The sequence below is a fragment of the Candoia aspera genome, chromosome 1 (assembly GCF_035149785.1).
Source record: "Candoia aspera isolate rCanAsp1 chromosome 1, rCanAsp1.hap2, whole genome shotgun sequence".
Lineage (NCBI taxonomy): Eukaryota > Metazoa > Chordata > Lepidosauria > Squamata > Boidae > Candoia > Candoia aspera.
In genome coordinates, this window is record NC_086153.1 from 104,811,211 (window position 1) to 104,831,945 (window position 20,735).

The 20,735-nt window shown below is 36.1% G+C and overlaps 1 protein-coding gene across 1 annotated transcript in view; it reads left to right on the forward strand.

Moving 5' to 3' along the window:
* The window catches only part of AK9 (adenylate kinase 9), an 88,822-nt gene that overhangs the window by 10,808 nt on the left and 57,279 nt on the right, over window positions 1-20,735 (forward strand). The window contains exons 6-17 of the mRNA XM_063296485.1: window positions 1,022-1,210; window positions 2,773-2,898; window positions 6,374-6,452; window positions 6,865-6,959; window positions 7,458-7,597; window positions 7,676-7,856; window positions 8,716-8,860; window positions 10,356-10,472; window positions 15,874-16,025; window positions 17,782-17,938; window positions 18,545-18,659; window positions 18,980-19,035. Of these exons, the coding sequence (XP_063152555.1) occupies window positions 1,022-1,210; window positions 2,773-2,898; window positions 6,374-6,452; window positions 6,865-6,959; window positions 7,458-7,597; window positions 7,676-7,856; window positions 8,716-8,860; window positions 10,356-10,472; window positions 15,874-16,025; window positions 17,782-17,938; window positions 18,545-18,659; window positions 18,980-19,035 (1,552 nt within the window). The remainder of the gene's footprint in view (window positions 1-1,021; window positions 1,211-2,772; window positions 2,899-6,373; window positions 6,453-6,864; window positions 6,960-7,457; window positions 7,598-7,675; window positions 7,857-8,715; window positions 8,861-10,355; window positions 10,473-15,873; window positions 16,026-17,781; window positions 17,939-18,544; window positions 18,660-18,979; window positions 19,036-20,735) is intronic.

Genomic DNA, 20,735 nt, shown 5'->3' on the forward strand with positions numbered 1-20,735 from the left:
GTCTTAGAGGTATTAAGTTACATTAAGGTCCCAATTACATCGACCCGTCTCACCCGGTCCAACAGGTAGGGTATGCTGCACACCCTGTCAGTTAAAGAATTCCGACTGCTGGGGTCAAGGAAGAGAGCCTTTTCTGCCCTGTGGAACATCTTGCCCCTTGAGGTGAGGTTGGCCCCCACTCTTCTGGCCTTCAGGAAGAGCATCAAGAACTGGCACTACCAACTAGCTTGGGGATCCAAGAGTGGTAGGCAGCCCTGGGGGTGGTTGGTGACTTCAAACACTCCCTCTGCCTTTTAGTTTCCTTCTACTTTTTGTACTTTCTGTTTTATAATGGTTTTATAATTTTTATTTGTAAGCGCCCAGAGTCACTTTTATAGTGAGATGGGTGGTGTATAAATTTAGTAACAAATAAAAATAAAGTTCTTCCTATTTTAGAACTACAGTAAATTTATTTGATCTCACATACTGTGATTTTTCTTATATATACTGTATTGTTAAGGATAAACAATTTCTTATGTAACAATATCTATGTATCCAGTTAGGAAGAGGAGGAGTGTGGCCTGTGGAAAAAATGTGTCACCAGTCCTTGCCTTGAATGGCTGGCTGATAGCATTTCTGTGATACAAGGCTGAGAACAAAATGGCATCAACACCTCAGCACTTTATATCAGATTTTCTGGGGAATGATAGCAGTAGCAGAGAGCTTTCTACCTCTTTTGAAGATTGAATTCCAGTACTACTTACTGCCCTCCTTTCCCCTTCCCAGGGGAGGTACCAAAGATGAGTCATCCCTGCTTCTCATTTTTGCCTTTCTGAACTATCCTTGTCTCCTTTAAACCCATTGTCAGAAAGGTAGAAGATGCCAACTGGCTTTTATTAGTCTTAAAGGAAACTGTACCAGCACATCGACAATAAAGGCTCTCCTTCTGAGATCTTAGAATCAAGAGTTAGAAAGTTCTCTTACTGGATTTGAAACAACTTCTATCTCATAACAATCTGTTTTCCCTCCTGTATTTAACTAGTGTCCAAATAATGATTTGTGCCAAAAAATCACTGGTCAAAGACAGCATCCTGAAACAGGACGTATATTTCAAAGAGAAGAGTGGGATCCTGAGATTATTGAAAAGCGTAAGAAAAAGAAGAAAGAATTACATAAAAGTGAAGAGGATGAAGAAGCAGAAGAGGAAGAAGAGGAAGAGGAGTCAAGTGAGGTAGCTTTCCCATATTTCTAAAAAGGCAATTATTTGTTTCAAATAGAAGAAGACTCTTAGATCATTCGGAAACACATAGTTTAATATTTGTTAAACAATGCAACATTCTTCTTTAATGAAGTTAATCAAATTAAGTTGTATTACAGTTATATGTAATATCCTAACTCTACATGCTGAATTTTAAAAAATCTGCTCTCATTGTAACAGTATTAAAGGGTTTCCTTTATATCTATTAATTTAGTAAAAGGATTTGAACTTTGTATCCTTACTTTGAAGGCTCAGACTAGTGCTGATCTAATGCATTTGGCTGGCCTGCTGAAGCAAAGAACTGGCTGGTATCTCCTCCCATTCCAAGTATAAAATTGTCTTCAGTGGTGTTCTTCAACACTGGTACTGGGAACAGCATCTTCCAGAGGCAGCAAGCTTGTTTGGGTCATGCAGGGCAGGCTTCATGACACACAGCTCTCTCTGTTGCTCCCTTCAAGCCCCTGAGGCAACTGGCTCACGGAAAAGGTAGCCTTGCTCAGGAAGGATTGCTGTAAAAAAAAAAAAAAAGGACCTTGTTCCTTAATTAGATTATTCCTTTGGCAGACTAAACATCAGTTCCAGCAAAAATGTTCCTGGAATTGACTAGAGTAACTTTTGGTAATTTTCTAAGACAAAGTTTCATAACTGCAGGAAGGTAAGGAGAACATCTCTTTGTAAGCCTGGCCTTGGCATTCAAGTATGATGCACCATAATAGAAAACACTACATAATGCCTTCTGGATGTTTTAAAGTTTAGTTTCCACAATACCTAAGGCAGCAAGCATGATCTGAGGGCCTTTGTCTACCTGCACATATCCATGACTCAGACATGCCTTGGGAACATATTTATTATGCCATGTGCCCATGACATAGCCTTCATCTCATCCCCAGTCCATTAGTGAGACAGGCTTAAGAAGTCCTTAATGTTATCCATGTTAAAGTAGTATTTTTTTCCTTTTCTGACACTGTCAAAGGACAGATTTAAGAAATGGCATATATGTCAGGCTTTGTCACCCATGAAAGAGGATGTATGACTACAGTAACCTGAAAAAGAGACAGAGGAGTTATCAGCAATGGAGACAGCAGATTTCACGCTACTGTAGTATTCTTTTCTGCCAGTTCAAGAATGAGAGGATGGCACTATGATTCAGTAATGGGAAAATGCTTTGAGGGCAAAATTGAATCAGAATGCTTGAAGGACAGTGTAGTTGCTTCTATCTCAATCTACCTCAAAAGGACTCCAGCAGGAAAAAGATTTTTTTTAAAACTTACAAAATCACTTCAATTTCAGTAACTGGAATTGCACATTTGTTCAGGAATGAAGTTTTATTGAAGATTCAGTTCAGTCCATAACTAAGCCAGCCGCAATTTCATCCTAGACTGTTGAAAATTGTTTTTAACCAATTAGTTTTGTTCAGCTGAGCCCACAGTTAATGTTTCTCATTGCTGGTTTTATACTTCCAGAGCGGGAGGTAGAACCAAGCTTGCTGTGTGTATTTACTTTATAAATAAGGGAGTGTTTTTCTTTCCACCTAGGCAACAGCTGATCAAATTATGTTGACAGAAATTTTGCCAACTTTAGTGCAAAGGCCAGAAGATTTTACAGAAAATGCACAAAAAAGAATTGATCTCTATAAAGATATTATGCTACGTCCTCTAGAGGTAAGAAAAGAATAAGCTCTTTGCAATAACATCTAGAAGTAAGAAAAGAAGGAAAGAAAAATGACCAGATCTTCAATGTAACTTTTATTATTGCTGATAAGCATAGATAACTATCTAATGAATCCAAGAGTTGCTATAATGCTCACCTCCAGCATGAAACATTGCACTGAACTTAGTCATCATAGCTATAGTAATAATTAGTACAGGACTGGAAGATTAAATTAGATTTTAATAAGATCAATGAACTTTTAAGACTTTGCTGACATGTTATAGTAAGCCATGGTTTGATTAACCATAGTTTGTTGAATAAATCACAGTTGGCTGGATTTATATAGTACTTTAAGCAGGGAGTTGGTAGTCTTTTGATGTCTGTGGCTCAACTTAATATTTTTGGAGGAGCCAAGAACAAACAGGGTGAGGTAGTGCTACAAAGTGAACAGGGCTGTGTCATGTATGTGGACAGAGTTGGATTTGGGGCAGAATGCCTATTTTTTAAAAATTAAAGCAATATTAACTCTTTTGGGGAGGTTAAAGTATGATTTCTATGTGGGTCTTCCTCAAAATAGTAGGAAACAGCACTGCAGATTTTTTTCAATGTTGTTTAGAGGAGTGTTTGGAACTGCAAAGCTTGGCAAGGGCAAGGGTAGAGGACCACACTAAACCATAAAATGTGACATACAACCCAAATGGCTAGGTTCAGATATTGTATTAGGCCAAAGCCAAATAGACCGCATTATGTCTTAGCTTAGTGTGTAAACCAGGTCTGAACAACTGATTCCTGGGAAAATGAAGTTGCATTTTTCTTTTCAGATGTGATCCTTATGTGGATTTTGTTTGTTTATTTGCAACAGTTTCTATCATTTTTTTAAAAAAATCAGCAGTGTACACTAGGAATTAAAAAATAGAATGAATATTGAATATACAGCAGTAAAACATGTTTTAAAAAACTACTGGAACTAACATATATATATAAATAATATTTTGGGGAATTGATAAATCAAGATTAGTCTTGGGCAAATCAATAACCTTGTATTGTTGTTGTTTTTAAACTCCATAATGGGGCTCCACTTTATATCTGTTGCACATGTATTCCATAATTGCATTCTAGGTATAAAGTTGCTGCTGACAACTTACATAACAAGAAATAGTTTGCTCCATCAAGTTTTTTTGTGACAATTTTCATTATGATTTCCAGGTAAGAAATGGCAAAAAGTGGAGCTAACAACCGCAGTGAAATGAAGAGCCAGCAAGTAGACCGGCTCTTTGTAATTCCTCTCCGTACAAGGAGAGGTCTTGAGATCACCTACAAGTGCTCCGTGTAGTTGCTCCTTGCAATGAGACTGCAAGACAGCGGTCTCCTCTGGGTTTAGAGCTCTGGGAGATGAGGGAATAGCCATCTTGCTCAACTAATGGTTGGCTCCTTCAAAAGGATACAGGATTCCCACTTCCTTTTCTAATCGCTTTTGGAAATTGCTTGTTAACTGCTCTTCAGCTATTAGGAACTTCTGGATTGACATGTTTTACAACACTGGGTTAGTTTCCTTCGATCCTTAGCGAAAGAAGTTTTAAATACAAGTTTAAGGACTTTAAAAAAATCTTTTGAAATAAACAGCAAAAGGGTGATTAGATCTTTGATTTTGGAAAGTTACAAATTGACTAAGGGTCCAAATGGATTTGAAATAAGATTTTGAAATTAATTATAAGAATCCTTCTCATGGGAAAATGCTTTTGTTTTAAATTCTCTTTTAAAAAAAGGTGACAGGATAAGACTTTGAAGGTTGGACACTAGAGGGAACCAGAAGGAAATAAGATTACAATTTAAGGAGAACACTTAATTTTGACAGAATACAGAAGGAAGCAAAATATTTTAACATTGGACATATTGAAGGATATTTTTGAACAATGGACCCAGAAGTTAATTTGAAGAGTGTTTACCTCTATAGATTGACTGTGTTTAAATGATGTTATGAAAGAGGAACAGGTTTTATCTGACAAGACTGAGACTGATCTGAAAGTGGATTTAAAAATGACAGGCTACAAGAATGACATGGAAAAAGTTGTTACACTGGACATACAAAAGAAACTGGCTGATGTCTTAATAATTAAAAGGGATATGCAAATAACAAACCAAGATTTAAATCCAAGAATTGGATTTACAAAAGAGGCTTGTTAAAGTTTTGAAGAATTTTCTGAGGAGGGACAAAGAAAAAAATGAAAAGTACTCAAGTTCTAGGACATTATTTGAAGGGACCAAAGATCAAGATTGTTAAAAGGAAGGAATATAAAGTTGGTTTATTTAATCACAGTTAATATAGATATGTTGTTATCTCTGGTAACCCTTAATGGACTTTTGCTGATCAGGACTGAAACAATGAGGTTTTAAGGATTTGTTTATAGATAAGAGATGGGATATGAGATCATTGTTGTATTTTAAGAGAAGTTACTAAAATTGTTTATACTTGTGATGAAGGGGGAAGTCATTTCTTTATATATTTCTTTTCTTTTTCCTTATTATATTCTTATTTTTTCTTTTTTCCTTTTTCCTTTCTATTTTTTTCTGCACTTTCTATTTTTTTCTTTTTATTCTTTTATTTTTTTGTTTGTATTAGGTTTTATCTTTGTAATTGTAATTTTTAATAAAATTACTATAAAAAAGAGAATGCTTTTCTACATAACTTCTTTTCTCTGATACTGCTATATAAGGGACAGGAGTCCTTATTTAGACATATTGCTTTAAAAACAAAAAAGGGGTTGAAAGTGATCATGGTTTTACCTAATCTGTAGAATTAGCAATATGGGAGCCAAAATATAAAATGTTTAAAAATTTAGAATATAATATATTCTAAAAGGTATTTCACCTCTTTTGTAAAACTGGGAAGGAATCTCCTTTTCCTTCCATATGTCCATGTGTGTTTCTCAAAAAGTAGGGAGGTATAAATCGTGCTTCTGGGGTACATACTGGAAAACTGTTGCTTGCCAAGCCATTGATATTTGCATTTGGTTCTAGAGGGGCTTGCTTGTCACATGGACTGGTTTTTGAATGGATATGTAAATCTAGCCATATTCTCAGCCAAGGAGTCTAGTATGGACAATGTGGACAAGATAGCAGTTAAATATGGTTCCTCTGCCAACCTCACATCCCTTCTTTATCAAATTCTAGGCTGTGCTGTACCCACAGGGCAGAACTGGGTAAGTGCAGTTGTACCTAAGTCCTTTGTATGGGTGCAGTTGTTTGCATTATCATAGGAACACTTAGCAAGACTTAATTAGTCCACACATTCCTTGCCAAATATAATACTGCAATTACAATATTTTATACTTTGTAGACATTAATATAGAGGTATTAGTAAGGTATGGCAAAAAATAGCAGCACAGGGTTTTTTTTTCCAGATATGTCAGTGCAATCATTTAAGGCCTTGGGAATGGAATCAAATCCAATCTATTATACAATCATATTTCTGTTTTAAAACTTCAGGAATTAATGGCTGAGCAGGACTCTCAGTATCTTTTTGAACTGGATGGAAACAAGAATGCAGAAGAACTTTTTAAAGTAAGTATGCTAAGAGTCATTCCTTTTCAAAGAATGCACATTTATTTTTACTGCCAATTCTACAACCTTGTCCCAGTTTCAACCCTGCCTCCTTTAAGGCAGCGGGGTTTCTACCAAGGTTGTATCTCTGGCTCCAACCTTATGTATAATAAGGACAGTTCAATGCTAATATTATTATAATATTAATATGTTAATATTAATAACCTTTTGGAGATTACAGACATAGGGCTGTGATTCCCACATAGTATCTTTTATTAGATCAGGTTAAGTTGTTTATAAAAAATAGTTGGTGGATTTGAAAGACACTGAACTACTCTTTCAAACTGGCTTTATATTTCAAAACCAGCACCCAATATTAACTAAAAATATTTTTTGGCAATTTATGCACAAACTGTTATGTGGTTTTGTTTAGTCAGTAATAACCCGCCTCCAATGCATGGGCCAAAGGAATGGAGCTCTTATAACCAGGCTTCAGAGTGCAGAGGAAGAAATGTTAGAAGGTCTGGAAAATGTAAGTGTGATATTTGTACGTATTCTGATTGGCTGCCTGTAGAAATAACACAACTGTCATATTAAAAAGGTGTTATAAATGTGGATATAGATTTTTCTTACACATAGCAGATTAAAACATATGACACAACTTCAGAGAATGTGCTAGGTACAGATGACAAGCAGTTTATTGTGATTTCACATTCCTTTATTGTTATTGTTCATTATCTCTTATATTTATATTTTTATTCTTACATTTTATATCTAAGGAAAACAATCCTAAAAATATAAGGATACCTTCTGCCAAGAGCTTTTGTCTATAACCTTTTATAAAATCTGTACCCTTGCCATCATCACTCAATGGAATTCATATACAAAATGATTATTCTAACAGTCGGTGGTATGGAAAATTAGTGACATAATTTTTGAAAATATGAAATGGTAAAATATCTGTCACCTCTCTTTTCAATACAATATGTTTTTCATGGGCTTCTGTTGTTTGCTTTATTCTGGCATTCAGGATGAACTTTTTCGAGTGCTTTCATCCTATAAACTTGTAGGACCTAGATACCGATGGCGTCGGAGCAAATGGGGCCGAGCATGTCCTGTGGCTTTAAAAGATGGTGACATTATCATGGGATCTTTAGACAATGCCATTAGGTAGGTAGAACTCTATTATGCTTAATACAAAATCCACCTTTCTAAGGCTGTAGTTCCATACTTCTGCTTTCTTTGTAGCTTCTTAGGTAAGATGTACATGATTTCTACAGAAGAAGCATTGAAACAATTCATGCTGAATCCTCGTTCCTACCTGCTGCCTCCTATGCCACTTCCACCTTGTAAAGTACTAATAGTAGGCCCTGCATTATCAGGGAAATCAACACTGTGTGAGTTGCTTGCAAACCGTTATCAGGGAAAGGTGGGTATAAGTTCATTTTTTTTATTGAAATCTCAAAGTCCCTGTTTATAAAATATCTTATTTAAATAGAAGTAAGACTCCTAAGCACATGACTTTGACAACCAAGAGCTTGGTACAGAACAACAAAGAATATACCACTAATACTGGGAATTGTGTTTCCTAATCACTTGTTCTGAGAGAACAATTATTAAAGGCCAGGTAAGTTTTGCTTGGATTTCTCAGTCACCTGATTCTGCTGAGCCCCATAAGTGGGAGTTCACAATTTGTTGCTTCAAAGGTGGCACTAGACAAAAGCAATAGTTAGTCCTCAGTGGGAAAAGATTTTAGAAAGCCTTTATTTTATTTATCTATTTGTTAGGTTTCTATATAACCTTTCTCTGGGTGGTCCAGGAAGCTTACATGGGGATTTGCTTTCATACTATTCCCATAAAACAATCCCGTGCAGTACTGGGACTGAAAGAGAATGACTGGCCCAAAGTCACCAGTACGTTTCCATGGTGAGGGTGGACTTGGCCTTGACCTCCCCAGTCTTAGCCCAACATCTTCAACATTGCACCACAAAATAAGAGGTTGTCTAAATGTGAATGAATACTCTGTGTGTTTGCATAAAATTAAGTACACAGAAAAAACGGCATTCTATAGTGTTTTCATATTCAAATATAACAAGGTTAACTTTTTAAAAAAATGAAGTTCTCATTTGCACTACAAAACTTGGAAAATGAAACATTGGGGAAGGGGAGGCAACAGTATTAAGGGTAGGGCTCCTGTAGTTCCTACTTAGTGTTTTGGGAAAGAACCTGGAAAAAATAGGTATCTGCTCCTTCATCCCTTGGATGCCATGTTCAGTGGTTTTCCGTAGGTTCTTGACATGGAAGTTCTTCTGCAAAGACATTATGAAGAAGCCAGGATGGAACTCATTGAGCAGACCCGAGCCGAAGCAATCCTGTTAGGCATTGCCAAAGTGAAAGAAAAATTGGAAATAGAGCAGCAGTTGAGGGAGCAAGGTGAGGCTGTTCCATGTCAAAGCTAAGATGCTCAGTTGCTCAGGTATGATAGGTTCGGTTCCCCCTGGAAAGGCTCTGACATACATGAGTGGCAGCCTTGATTCAAAAGTTCTGTAGAATGCTTGTGCAAGGACTTGTGGAATGAAAGAATAAGCATTGCAGTAGATGACTGCAGCCAGTAAATCATCATTTGAAACTCTATGAGAAAAAGGAGGTAAATACTATGTTTTGTCTTCTCCATGGGATGTTGTTGTTGTTTTTTTACATTTAAATATTTTATTGGTAAAGTATGACAATGAGAAGATATGATGAAGTACAACCAAAAATATAACATTGCTAATATTATCAAAAAAGATATACAGAGTAGTAATTAATTGAGTGACATTTGAAGACACTAGAGATATGAAGGTGAAAGATCCCCTGTGCAAGCACCGAGTCATGTCTGACCCTTTGGAGGGATGCTGCTTTCATGCCGTTTTCTTGGCAGACTGTAGTGGGCTGGTTTGCCACTGCGTTCCCCAGTCGTCACTAGAGATATACCCATAAACTATTCATATAAAACTAGCTCAATCCTTCAACATATCATTAAATCTAGCCATATAGACTATTATTCATCTTCTATTATTCCATCTTCTCAGTTTTAATACAGGATATTATTTTAGTACAATATTATTTATATAATTCTATTTTTGAGAAAAAAATCTATTTTTGAGCTGGTTCTTTATTCTAGTTTTATGTTTTTAATCTTGATTAATGTTTTTTATATGCAAACCACCAGGAGTTGTTTCTGGAGCTTGGCTGTATAAACATACATGCATCCATCCATCCAACTATACATTTTTATTGCCAAACAACTTCTAGCTCAGTTTTTCTGCCAACCAGTTTTATTCTGCTACATGTCCTTACCTAGTGGCAGATGAATGTTAGCTAAACCCAAAAACAATCCTACTCTACATATATTCTCTTCTACATATATTCTCTTCTGTTGGAACCAAAAACAATCTTCACTAATCTTCCTTTAGAGGAGAGATTGAGCAGGGATCTTGTAAGGCTAGGGTGAAAAGTTGTAGCTTCATGAACTGACTAGACCGGGGACATCTCCACACAGGGTTATATCACTCCCAAATGGTGGACATTTCCTTGCTATTGTTTCAGCAGCTAAAACAATTGCAATCTCAACTAGCAAAAGAGTCAAAAAGTGTCTGTTAGCACATTTTCCAACCAACAGATTTTATTAAAAAGCATAAGATTTCATGAGCTGCAGCTCATGTCATCAGATGCAAAGAGTGGCTGGATTTAAATTGGGGTGAGGTGGGGGTGTGGAAGACAAGTTTGTTATGCAGATGCATGTTACATATAACATCAATTAAAAATGTAGTCTGTTAAACGCCCATTGTGTTGTGCCTGTTGTGTTTGTTAAGACCTTCTGAGATTGCCTGAAACTTTTTTTTTAATAGAAATTCTTCATCTTAATTATGTTAATTATCTTTTATAGCTCTACTTTTTGCCCAAGATTTAGGTGACAGGGAACTGGAAAACTATGAAGAGAGTGTTCACACAGATGAGAGAAGTTCAGTTCTGCCTAGTGAATCAACATTTGGTAGCCAAAAAGGTAATCTAAGGATTTGGTTTGTCAGACTTTCTATAGAAGAATAGGACATACCTGCAGAGCCCTCCCTGCATAGTGAAGTAAGCCCTGTCCTTGGAATCCACTTATTTAGGTTGTCAGAAGACTTTTGATACATTTTGTTTTGATATGGATATAAGCCTGGTACAATTTCTCCATTGCTGGACTATGTTAAACTTGGTGGGGGGAAGGTGAATATTTTCTTTTGTAAAAGAACCTGCCTGCATATTCAAAATGAACTGATCAAACAAACAGGCTAGAATCTTTTTTATGATACAGAAGCATTATTTGTGTGTCTAGTTTTTGTAAGTGGAATCATTCAAATCTGTATGTTCCCAACCCTGAAAGCTGAAATTATACAGCCTTGTAACGAATGATACACTGGTCTAATTCAAAAATAATGGGAGACCATAGTTTACTGCTATATGAAGCAACAGCAGCAAAGTTCAGGCTATCACAATTCCTTTCCTTTCCTTTCCTTTCCTTTGTTTTATGCAAATAAGGTAAAGAGTGGAAGCTTTTGTTTCCACTTTTATTGATTCCATAGTTCCCTGTGATGCTAAAGCCCAGGGGGTTATTAAAATCTTCCAAGTCCTGAAACTATGTTTGGTTTCTTCTCGCTTAACTGAAATTTAAACGAACTACAGGTAAAGTGGTTGCTCACTTGCCCAGTCTTTTCCTTCAGTATATGAAAGAAGAAGAGGAAGACCATGTGCAAGGTTTTATTTATTAGTCTTAAATTATTTCAGCTTATACCAAAGGAGGATAGTCATTATTACGAAAAATCATAAAGTAACAGTTAATAAGATGTAATAGATAATAGACAAATTATTTTTATTCTACGTGGAATTTGAAAGCAGATCTGATATTCGTGCATCTGAGGATGCAGTTACATATGCTGTACTGTATTTAAGTCTTCATGATTATGCCCAGCTGGTTCAGGCAACCAGGTATAAGTCTTCAATCCTATTCCAATTCTCTAGGATTAAATTCCACTGAATTCAATGAGACCTACTTCTGGGTAGTTGCATGTTGGATTGTGGTATAAGTCAACGTTCCTTAAACTTCTGTTAGCCAAAGTACCACCGTTTCAAGCTGCTACTGGGGAACAAGGGAGGGATATGGAGGGGGAAGGAATACGTTTGTCAGTATATACTTTTTTTTTTTAACTTGGCATCTATAAGAACTTCTCTGTCTTTGGAAGAATCTTGCCAGTGTATTTCCAATCTATGCCTGCCTATTCATTACCAACTCAAAGAGTAACCTTCTCTGAAGTTGGGCACTTGCCAGTTTGGCAATCAGTCTCATTTTTCCAAACGATAATTGCTATATGTTTATGGAGGGAAAGGAGGGAAAAGATAGTGAAATCATAGCCAGAAAGAGAAAACTTAAACTTCTGCTTCCTATGTCCTGCAGTAATGATTATTGAGCTTTGCTCTTGCACATCTAATTTTAAAGATCCATCAGTGTGGTTTCTAATTACACGAGGCACATCACGTAGAACTGTAACCTGTTTTACACCACATAGATTCTTGGCATAAGGATTTCTTGCTGTGCTGGTGTCTATCCAAATAAATTCTTTTTAGTGGCTGGATGCACACATCAGTCTAAGCAAATCCAAAGAAACCATATTATGATTTAGAGTACTATGTGAACCAACCCTGTGGGTACACAGAAAAATATTGCCTGCATAACTCAGTGCATTTTTCTTTCTCATCTGTACCTGTTCTAGATGTCAGTGTCATAAAAGAAGAGAGTATAGTAAAAGAAGAAGAGGAAAATGTAGAGATATCTCCATCCCAGAGTACAGAACAAATAGGTATTACTGATAGCATGTGGAAATTAGGCAGAGATGATGATGGTTATGTAAACAAAAGCATACATTAAGCTGAGAAAAAGGTGAAAGTGTAAGAAAGAACCTCAGATTGACTCTTCCCTAATTCACTAGAGTATAAGAGGGTGGGAGGGGAAAACTCAGGCTTTCAAGATTCTGTTACTAGAGCCTATATCAAAGTAGAGCTGCAGTTCAGATTTGTGGAGTCTTTTCGGACTTGGCCTACCTTGAAAGGCTGAAGTAAGCAGCATTTTTTTTAAAAATTTAATAATAATTTTATTAAGCATTTTGATTACAATAATAAAAGATGATTCAGAGTAAAAAAGAGTAAAAAAGAAAAAGGTACAAAAAAGCAAAGAAGAAAAAAGACAAGCTTCCCACCCTCATCACAAGTATAAACGGGTTACCTGAGGGACCGCCTCTTCCCCACATCATCAACCCGTCCCACCTGATCATGCAGAGAGGGCATGCTACAGACCCTGTCTATAAGAGAATTCCATCTGGCGGGGTCCAGGAGGCGGGCCTTCTCTGCAGTAGCACCTGCCCTTTGGAACATCTTGCCCCCGGAGGTGAGATTAGCCCCATCGCTCCTAGCCTTCCGGAGGGAGTTGAAGACCTGGCTCTGCCACCGGGCTTGGGGCAGGGAGGAGAATAGTCATACTTGGGGTTGGCTAGTGCCTTGAAGTGCCCCTCCTACATAATGACTGAATGAGACCACAACCATCTGGATTTTATTATATTTGGTAGTTGAGAAATTGTTTTAGAGTGTATTTTATTGGAATTTTATTATATATTTATTGTTCTATATTGTAAACCGCCCAGAGTCCCTCCAGTCGGAGGAGATGGGCGGTGACAAATTTGATAAACAAACAAACAATTTCATTATCTCTTCACCTCCTCCTAATTAACAAATATAAAACTCTTCATCCCATAACTCATGAGTAAGTAACATCTTCTCTAATCCAGATATCAGCAAAAAGTCCAAACAGAGCTTTAAAATAATAACATTAATTAACATATATAAAACTACATTCCACATCTCAGCTCTTACAGTAGGCAAATCCACATTTAAAGGGCCTAAAGTGGTCTCAATATGCTAGTGTGAACAACAGTTTAATATGACAAAAAGGGAGAGTTTTTCCTTTAAAGAAAACAAACTCAAAAATATCCCTTACTTTAAGTAGAACGACAATTAAATACAAAGCCAATTTAAATGCTATCAGGTACATAAAATAACTAGGGAGAAAAGTTTAAACATCATATTAACTGTAATCAAACCCACTATGCAACATTTTTTTCATTCCAGATGTCAGCAAATCCAAAGGGAACCATGCCAAATAACAAGGTGTCCCATTTAAACATTCCATCTCTCAGCTCTTAATTATAAGCAAATCCACATTTAAGAGGCATAAAGAGATCCCAGTATTCTAATATAAACAAAAGACTAAAGTTTAACATGACAAAGAGGAATAATTTCTCCTTTAAAGAAAACAAGCTCACAAAAATGTCTTATTTTAATTGGAAAGACATTTAAATACAAAGCCAGTTTAAATACTATCAGATTAGAATACATAAAGTAACTGTAGGGAAAAAGATTTAAACACCATGTTAACTATAAACAAATCCAATACATAACATTTTTCCAATCCAGATGTCAGCAAATCCAAAAAAAACTCTCAAAATAGCAACATATCCCATTTTAACCTTGGTCAAATAAACCAACTTTGTGTTCCTTCTTTTTACATAAAACAATCTTGCTCTTTAATCCATTCAGATGATTGTTGATCCTTGTTTCCAATTTCTTCAAAACTTTAAACAGCCTCCTTTGTGAGTCCACCAAAAAGAAATTATTCCAATTGCTCTATGGGATTGTCATTTTTATTTCCTTCTTAATTTTTAAAGCCTCATCCAGTTTTTCTTTTCCTTTTTTGTCTGATGACCAATTCTTATCCAAACTCTTATTCAAGTTGTTCTTGTGTATAGCTGGCTGGATATCTTTTTCTGTAACATCTTCTTCTGGGAACAGCATGTTCCCAAGAAGACACAACATAGCTGACCTTATTGATTCAAAGTCCTGATGCAATTCCTCAAAGATGTCTCTAAATGCCATTATAAGTTGCTTGTCTTGTTATGTCTCCAATATCAAAAAAAAATTCTTTCCCATGAAAATGCATTTATTTCTTAAAATTAATTACAAAGTCTCAATATTCAAAATACAATATTCCAATGTTTTCTTATCCATTTAAAACTTTCTAAAGCCAAAACCTTCTCTTGCTTTTTGCTGTTTATTTTAAATTCTTAAAAATCATAAAAAGACATCTTCATTTTCTTATATTAAGTATTGAAGGCACTCACCCGGTGTATTTCCAGCCTCTTCATTTTGAAGGTATCTAACTTCTTTAAAGCAGTAAATGGGCAATTTCTGAAAGTAGTTAGCAAAGGAAGTATGAACTTAGCGTCCCCTGAAAAGGCTCCGTTTGCGGCTGGAGCAAGTATGGCAAATTCCCTCAGCTCCTGATTCTTCCACCCTCTGGAGACAGCTGCTTTCCAGTTTCCTCATGAGAAGCAACTGTACGGAGCCCAGCTTGGACAATCTTGCATCCTCTCTTTATACGGAGAGAGCCGAAGGAGCCAATCTACTTGTCAGCTCCCTGTCTTTTGCTTTTCGCAGAGCCGTCTTCAGTCCACCATTCTTCCCCAGAAGTCCCGAAGTAAGTAGCATTAATAATAAACATTCATAGTGGAAGTACTACTTGCTGTAATTGTAGAATATATAATTATTAGTGGGTTATAGGGTATTTGCTCACTTGCTTCAAATATTTATATGATACTGAGAGCAATGGAGGTGAGCATCTTTCACCCTCAGTTACCTAATTATGTGATTTGGGCATGATTTGATGGAGTGCTTGCACAGGAAATACCACTAGCCCATCCTTTTCTGCTTCTGCTCTTTCACTGTGTAATTAATGGAAGAGTCAAACTGATGCCCTTCTCTCAGCATAATGAAGCTCTTTATCTCTTTCTGGATCAGGATTTTTATTACCCTTCCAAGTTGAAAAAACATGATGACAAGTAATGCCAGCCCCTCCTTTTGCTACTAGTATGCAATCCTCTGTAAAATATTTCTAAATATTTTCCTAAATATTTTTCTTTAACCTTTGTAATAGGAGAAGACAGACTGGTAATTTTCTTCTTTTGAACCAGGCTCCCTTTCACTAACAAGTTAGGTTTCTATGCTTTATAAAATTAATACGAAATCTATATTTTGCAATATGTTCTTTGACCAAAACTGACCAAAAAAACGGATAGAACAGCATCAAACATTGTGTGAGTAGAATTTTGCTCAAGCAATGGAATTTTCCCTTTCCCTCTTCTCCCTGCTCCTACCATATTTATTCAGAGGTTCACCCAATCCTTCAGATTTGGAAAGGAGGACCCTCCTGCTCCACTAACGGAAGCCTCCCTTCAGCAAAGTAATATTAACAGGGTTTTATATACAGTTCACTACATTTTGGGGTACTTACGCATGGCTTTTTTCTACATGACAAGCAGACATCTCAATAGCGCAAACAGAATCAGAGATTCCTCTTGACCACCCAGATGTCCAAGAAGTGGTCCAGAAAGCTATAGAAGCTGCAATGCTGTCTCCAATAATACTGCCACCAGAGGCATACGTGGAAGCATTAGAAGAAACCATTGAAGAGGTAAAAACAGCAGTATCAAATGAAAGGCATTGTGATAGAAAGATTTTTTTATAACTGGCATGTTATTTATTTAAAATTATGCAAATCATTACCAGTTGGAATATTACAATTCGGTATGTTACAAGGAAGATCACGGATTAGTTTAAGCCTAAATTCTAGTGCTTGCATACATCAGTGTTTCTCAACCTTGGCAACTTTAAGATTTGTGGACTTCAACTCCCAAAATTCCCCAGCCAGCATGGGAGTTTAAGTCCACACTTCTTAAAGTTGCCAAGGTTGAGAAACATTGTCATACATAGAATAATTTCCAGTGTGGCACACAAACTATGAATCTGGGATATACCATTAAAAGTAGAGCTGTTGAGATGTCCCAAGCTAATGCTTTCTCATAGTCTGAGAACATCCTTTAAAAGTTCTTTTAGCATTTTTTTGTTCCCCATTACTCTTTTTCATAATGTTCCTCTCTCATTTTATGGATTATATATTATATCTCCCAAAGACATTTTAGATTTGGTGATGTTCTTGTCTTACAGGTAAAGGGGTGGGGTTTTTTTGGCTGATATAGTAGAATGTTGCTATTCAAAATATTGTTTTGACTTTTCTAAGAATTCTGAACATCAACCTCTCACAAAAAAGGTTGCAATGTCTGGTAAATATGATGCATTTCATTGTCTACTTTCTAGTATAAGAACTCTACTTTCTAGTATAAGATCTCTGTGAAATCTGCTTTTCCTTTGCAGCATTTCTTGAAATGATTGTAATTTTCATTCAAGTGTTTCCAGTTATGCTGGTCTCCAAATGTCATGCTGATGAAATTGGCTCCCTTAACACACAATTGGCCACAGGGAGAAAACCTATGTGGATTTTATAGGTCTACATGCATACCTTTTGCAGCTCATAAAAGCACTGTTGGCAGGGAGGATGAAATACCCATGTTTTGAGTATTCCAAATACTGAACATATGGCTCATACAGTGTTCCATGCAGTATTCAACATGATACTGTATTATTTAGCAATGCTTTTCTGCGTCTTCTTTATTTGCAAATGAGTTCTATTCAGTAAATATTATATTTTTATTAATTAAAACATTTGTGGTTGCAAGCCATATCTATTTTATTGCTTTGGAGTAATTCTCATAGGCGGAGTGGTGATGAGAGTAGCCTGGGTATAAACCTCAATAAACATGGCAAAGATTATTCCTGAATAAACTAATACAGGATTGCACTGTTAATTGCCCAGTTTGGGTTTCTGCTTCTTCTTTTCCCAGTGCAAGAAGAATACCTAATATTAGGTCAATTAAGAAGGATCATTCAAAAAGAAATTAAAAGGCCATTTATTTAAATGTTCCAGTTTTAATAATCAGGAAGCCAAAAAAATAGCAGGGGGAGGATTTGCAAAGTGGTTTAATGAAAGGCCCACAAACACTAAAAGCTTCCTTAGGACAGTCACATGGAAGACATAGGGCTACAATTTGATAATTGTTTCATCTGAATTATATCTAAGAGACTGAACAAAGAAAGACTTTTTAAAAAGGGTCTGGTCTAGCAAGTGCAGATTGTCATAACTTTGCCACTGCCTATCTTTCTCTGGCATGCTGTACTTTATAATGAATGAGCTTGTTATAGTAGCTGATGAAAATTTGATTGCTGAGGAAAAATTCATGCAAGCCAATTAACTGAACTCAAAATGTATCTTTATTCTAAACAATGCTGAATGTTCAACCCTTTAATATGCTAATTGCACTCTTTTATTTCAGCTGCATAAAACAAATCCAGACAGATATCCTGGAGCTGCACGTAAAGGAGGATGGGTAGTAGATAATTTTCCTCCATTAACAGATCACTGGAATGCTTTGGCAGAGAAAGGACTCCTACCTGATATTGTGATTTATTTGAAGAATGTTGAACTAAATGGTTAGTGAATATTTAGAAATGAATAGATATCAATGAATGTCACTTAGGGAACAATCATCATAGCTGAAGTGGTAAGTTTTCAACATGTCTTTTCTCCCAGCTGTAGAATACAAACTCTAAAAGTATGGATGCTGTGGTTGAATTCCAACCCCTATCAGCCTCATCCAGTATGGCCAATCAGAAATTAGGGGAGTCGAAGCCTGAGCACAGCTAGAGATTGTATCCCAGCTTTAGGAATTTTTCAGTTTCAGCTTGCAACTAATATAGAGAGGAACTGCACATAGAGAATTAACACATTAGTCCTACCATTACTGTATCCTAATATTTTACCACCAGTTTAACTCCTTGATTAATGCATCCATTCATTAAAGTAAGGCACAAAAAGGCATATGTTATTTATTTCCCTTGGCTGCTTAACTAAATTTACTCAGCTATTGAAAAACAATTGGTATCTTAAAAAAATTAAAAGCAGTTGCCTAAAAAAGCTGTCTAATGCAATGCAGCGTTATTACTGGCATCAACATCATCTCTTTTTCAAAAGTTGTACGATTTCTGAGATGTGGTACACAGCCCTTTTCTACTGAATTATTTTCAATTATATTGCAGGACAACTGGTAATACACAGAATGTACCAAGCACATAAAGAAGAAGTTGATGCTAAGATTATAGAAAGGCTAATAGATGATGCTTTAAAAAAGAAACAGGAGGAAGAAGAAACGAAGTAAGTATTTGGAAAGGGGGGAGAGAGAGATTTAATTAAAACACTACAATGAAGATTGTTCTGGATAAAAAAACCTTGTGTTCTTTTATGCCATGACTTACCTTTACAGAGAGTAAACTAATACTAAGATTTATATATAAACCCAGTTTATACTTATTTTTTATTATTATTTTTTACAGAAATGTGTATAACCTGTTAAATTGACTATGGGCAGAACAATATGAAACAGTGCTTTCTAGAATAATGTATATTCAGCAAGATCGCAGTTCATTTTCAATCATGTTGTATTATCATTTGATTGTGCAAACTTCTAATTACAGAAGAGAACTGCAAGAAATGCTACAACTGCAAGCTCAGGAATTTGCTGAAGACGGAGGTAAGAAATACAGTAATGAATCTGGAATTATTTCAGCAGCAAAGTTAATTCTGTGCATACTAATCATATGGTTGAACTTACAGGTACTAGTAACAATGGAAGAATTTAAGTCTGGAGCCTGACCCTGCACCTACCACTCATCATGCCTACTCTACTCACACAGTAGAGTAGGACTTGCCAAAACATAAAAACTGAACTGGAAGGCAGCTGATGCCCATCATAAAGGCATTAGGGGAAACCTAAATGAAGCAAATGAATGGCTTGGGCAAGGGCCTAATAGCAATCTCAGGAAATAAAGTCCATAGATATGAGGCCATCACTAAACAGGCTCTATTTCTAATGGCTATTCCAAGCAATTATTCCAAATTCTGAAAATGGATGACATCTTGTTGATATTTCATAATACTCAAGTATTCCTTTTCACTGTAAACTCTGGAATCTAGCACTCTGGCTTTATTTATAATTTTAGTATTCTTCTCTGATTCCATTATATGCTTTTCTGAAGCTTAAACTGGGAGCTAATTTTGGGTTGTCTGATGAATTTCTAAAGTCTTTATATTGTTTATAGTACAGTAGAGTCCCACCTAGGATTCCAAAATTGCTTTGTAAATGTTTCCATAAATATATTTTTCTCATATTTACAGAATCTATGGAGTTTCTGGAGGGCAGCTTTGTATCTGAATCGCAGGCAAAAATTCATTCTGGGACTGAAACAAGCCAAACAGTAAAACCTGATACTGCTGGATCTAAACAGAAAGAAACATCCAGCGGTTAGATATCTGTGACATGCTGATTATCTTTTTTCCTCTAACAAACATCAAGTTGTTTTATTACATTGCTGTGGCTGTAACTTTGCTATGGAAAAGCTGAGGGAGCAAAGTATTTATCTTACCATGTCTTCTTTTTCCAATGTCTTTGACAATACCCTTTCTACAAATAGTATGTTGCCGTCTGTTCAAACATTCTTGCAGTATAATCCTGCATGTGGAGACACCCCTATTTCAATAGGCATACTCTGCACTGACTGAACTAAGATACCATTTGAACCACACTAGCCAACTAACATCTAAGACATTATTGCACAAGTTGCTCCATGCTGAGAGTCACTTTTGGCCTGTAAACTATACATCCCAAGGACGTGACTTAAGTGTGTATTGAGCAGAATGATGACAAGGATGCAATTTAAATTTCACAGAAATTAAATATTGCAAATACTATGATATATATACATATGATCCAGTGATGTATTAATAACTTCTCTCTTTATTCACATTTCAAATTATAATTTGGTGACAATTTATGGAACCTCTGGGGATACTTCCAAGGCTTTTGAAGAGCTAAAACCAGCTCTGGGGCTATGTTCCAAGGTCTAACAGTAGCCATCCTAAAGAATACAATTTCTCATAGTTAATTTTCTCATTAAATAGTAAACAGACAGACTGTGAAGGCTGGTTTATCTCCTTCTGTAACCAGCTATTGAAGTTCAAGTGGGATTTGCATCACAGCAATTACACATCACATGTAAAGTGCCTGCCTCTACATATAGCCCATCTCCTTTATTTGTACACTTTTCATTAACTTTTATTGAATAGGGCTATTCTAATAATCCTCTGTTCTCTATCACTTTACAGTTTCTTAGCATATTTTTTAGCTTAACCATGATTATATGGATCAGCGGAAATCCGTTTAGTAGTAAATCT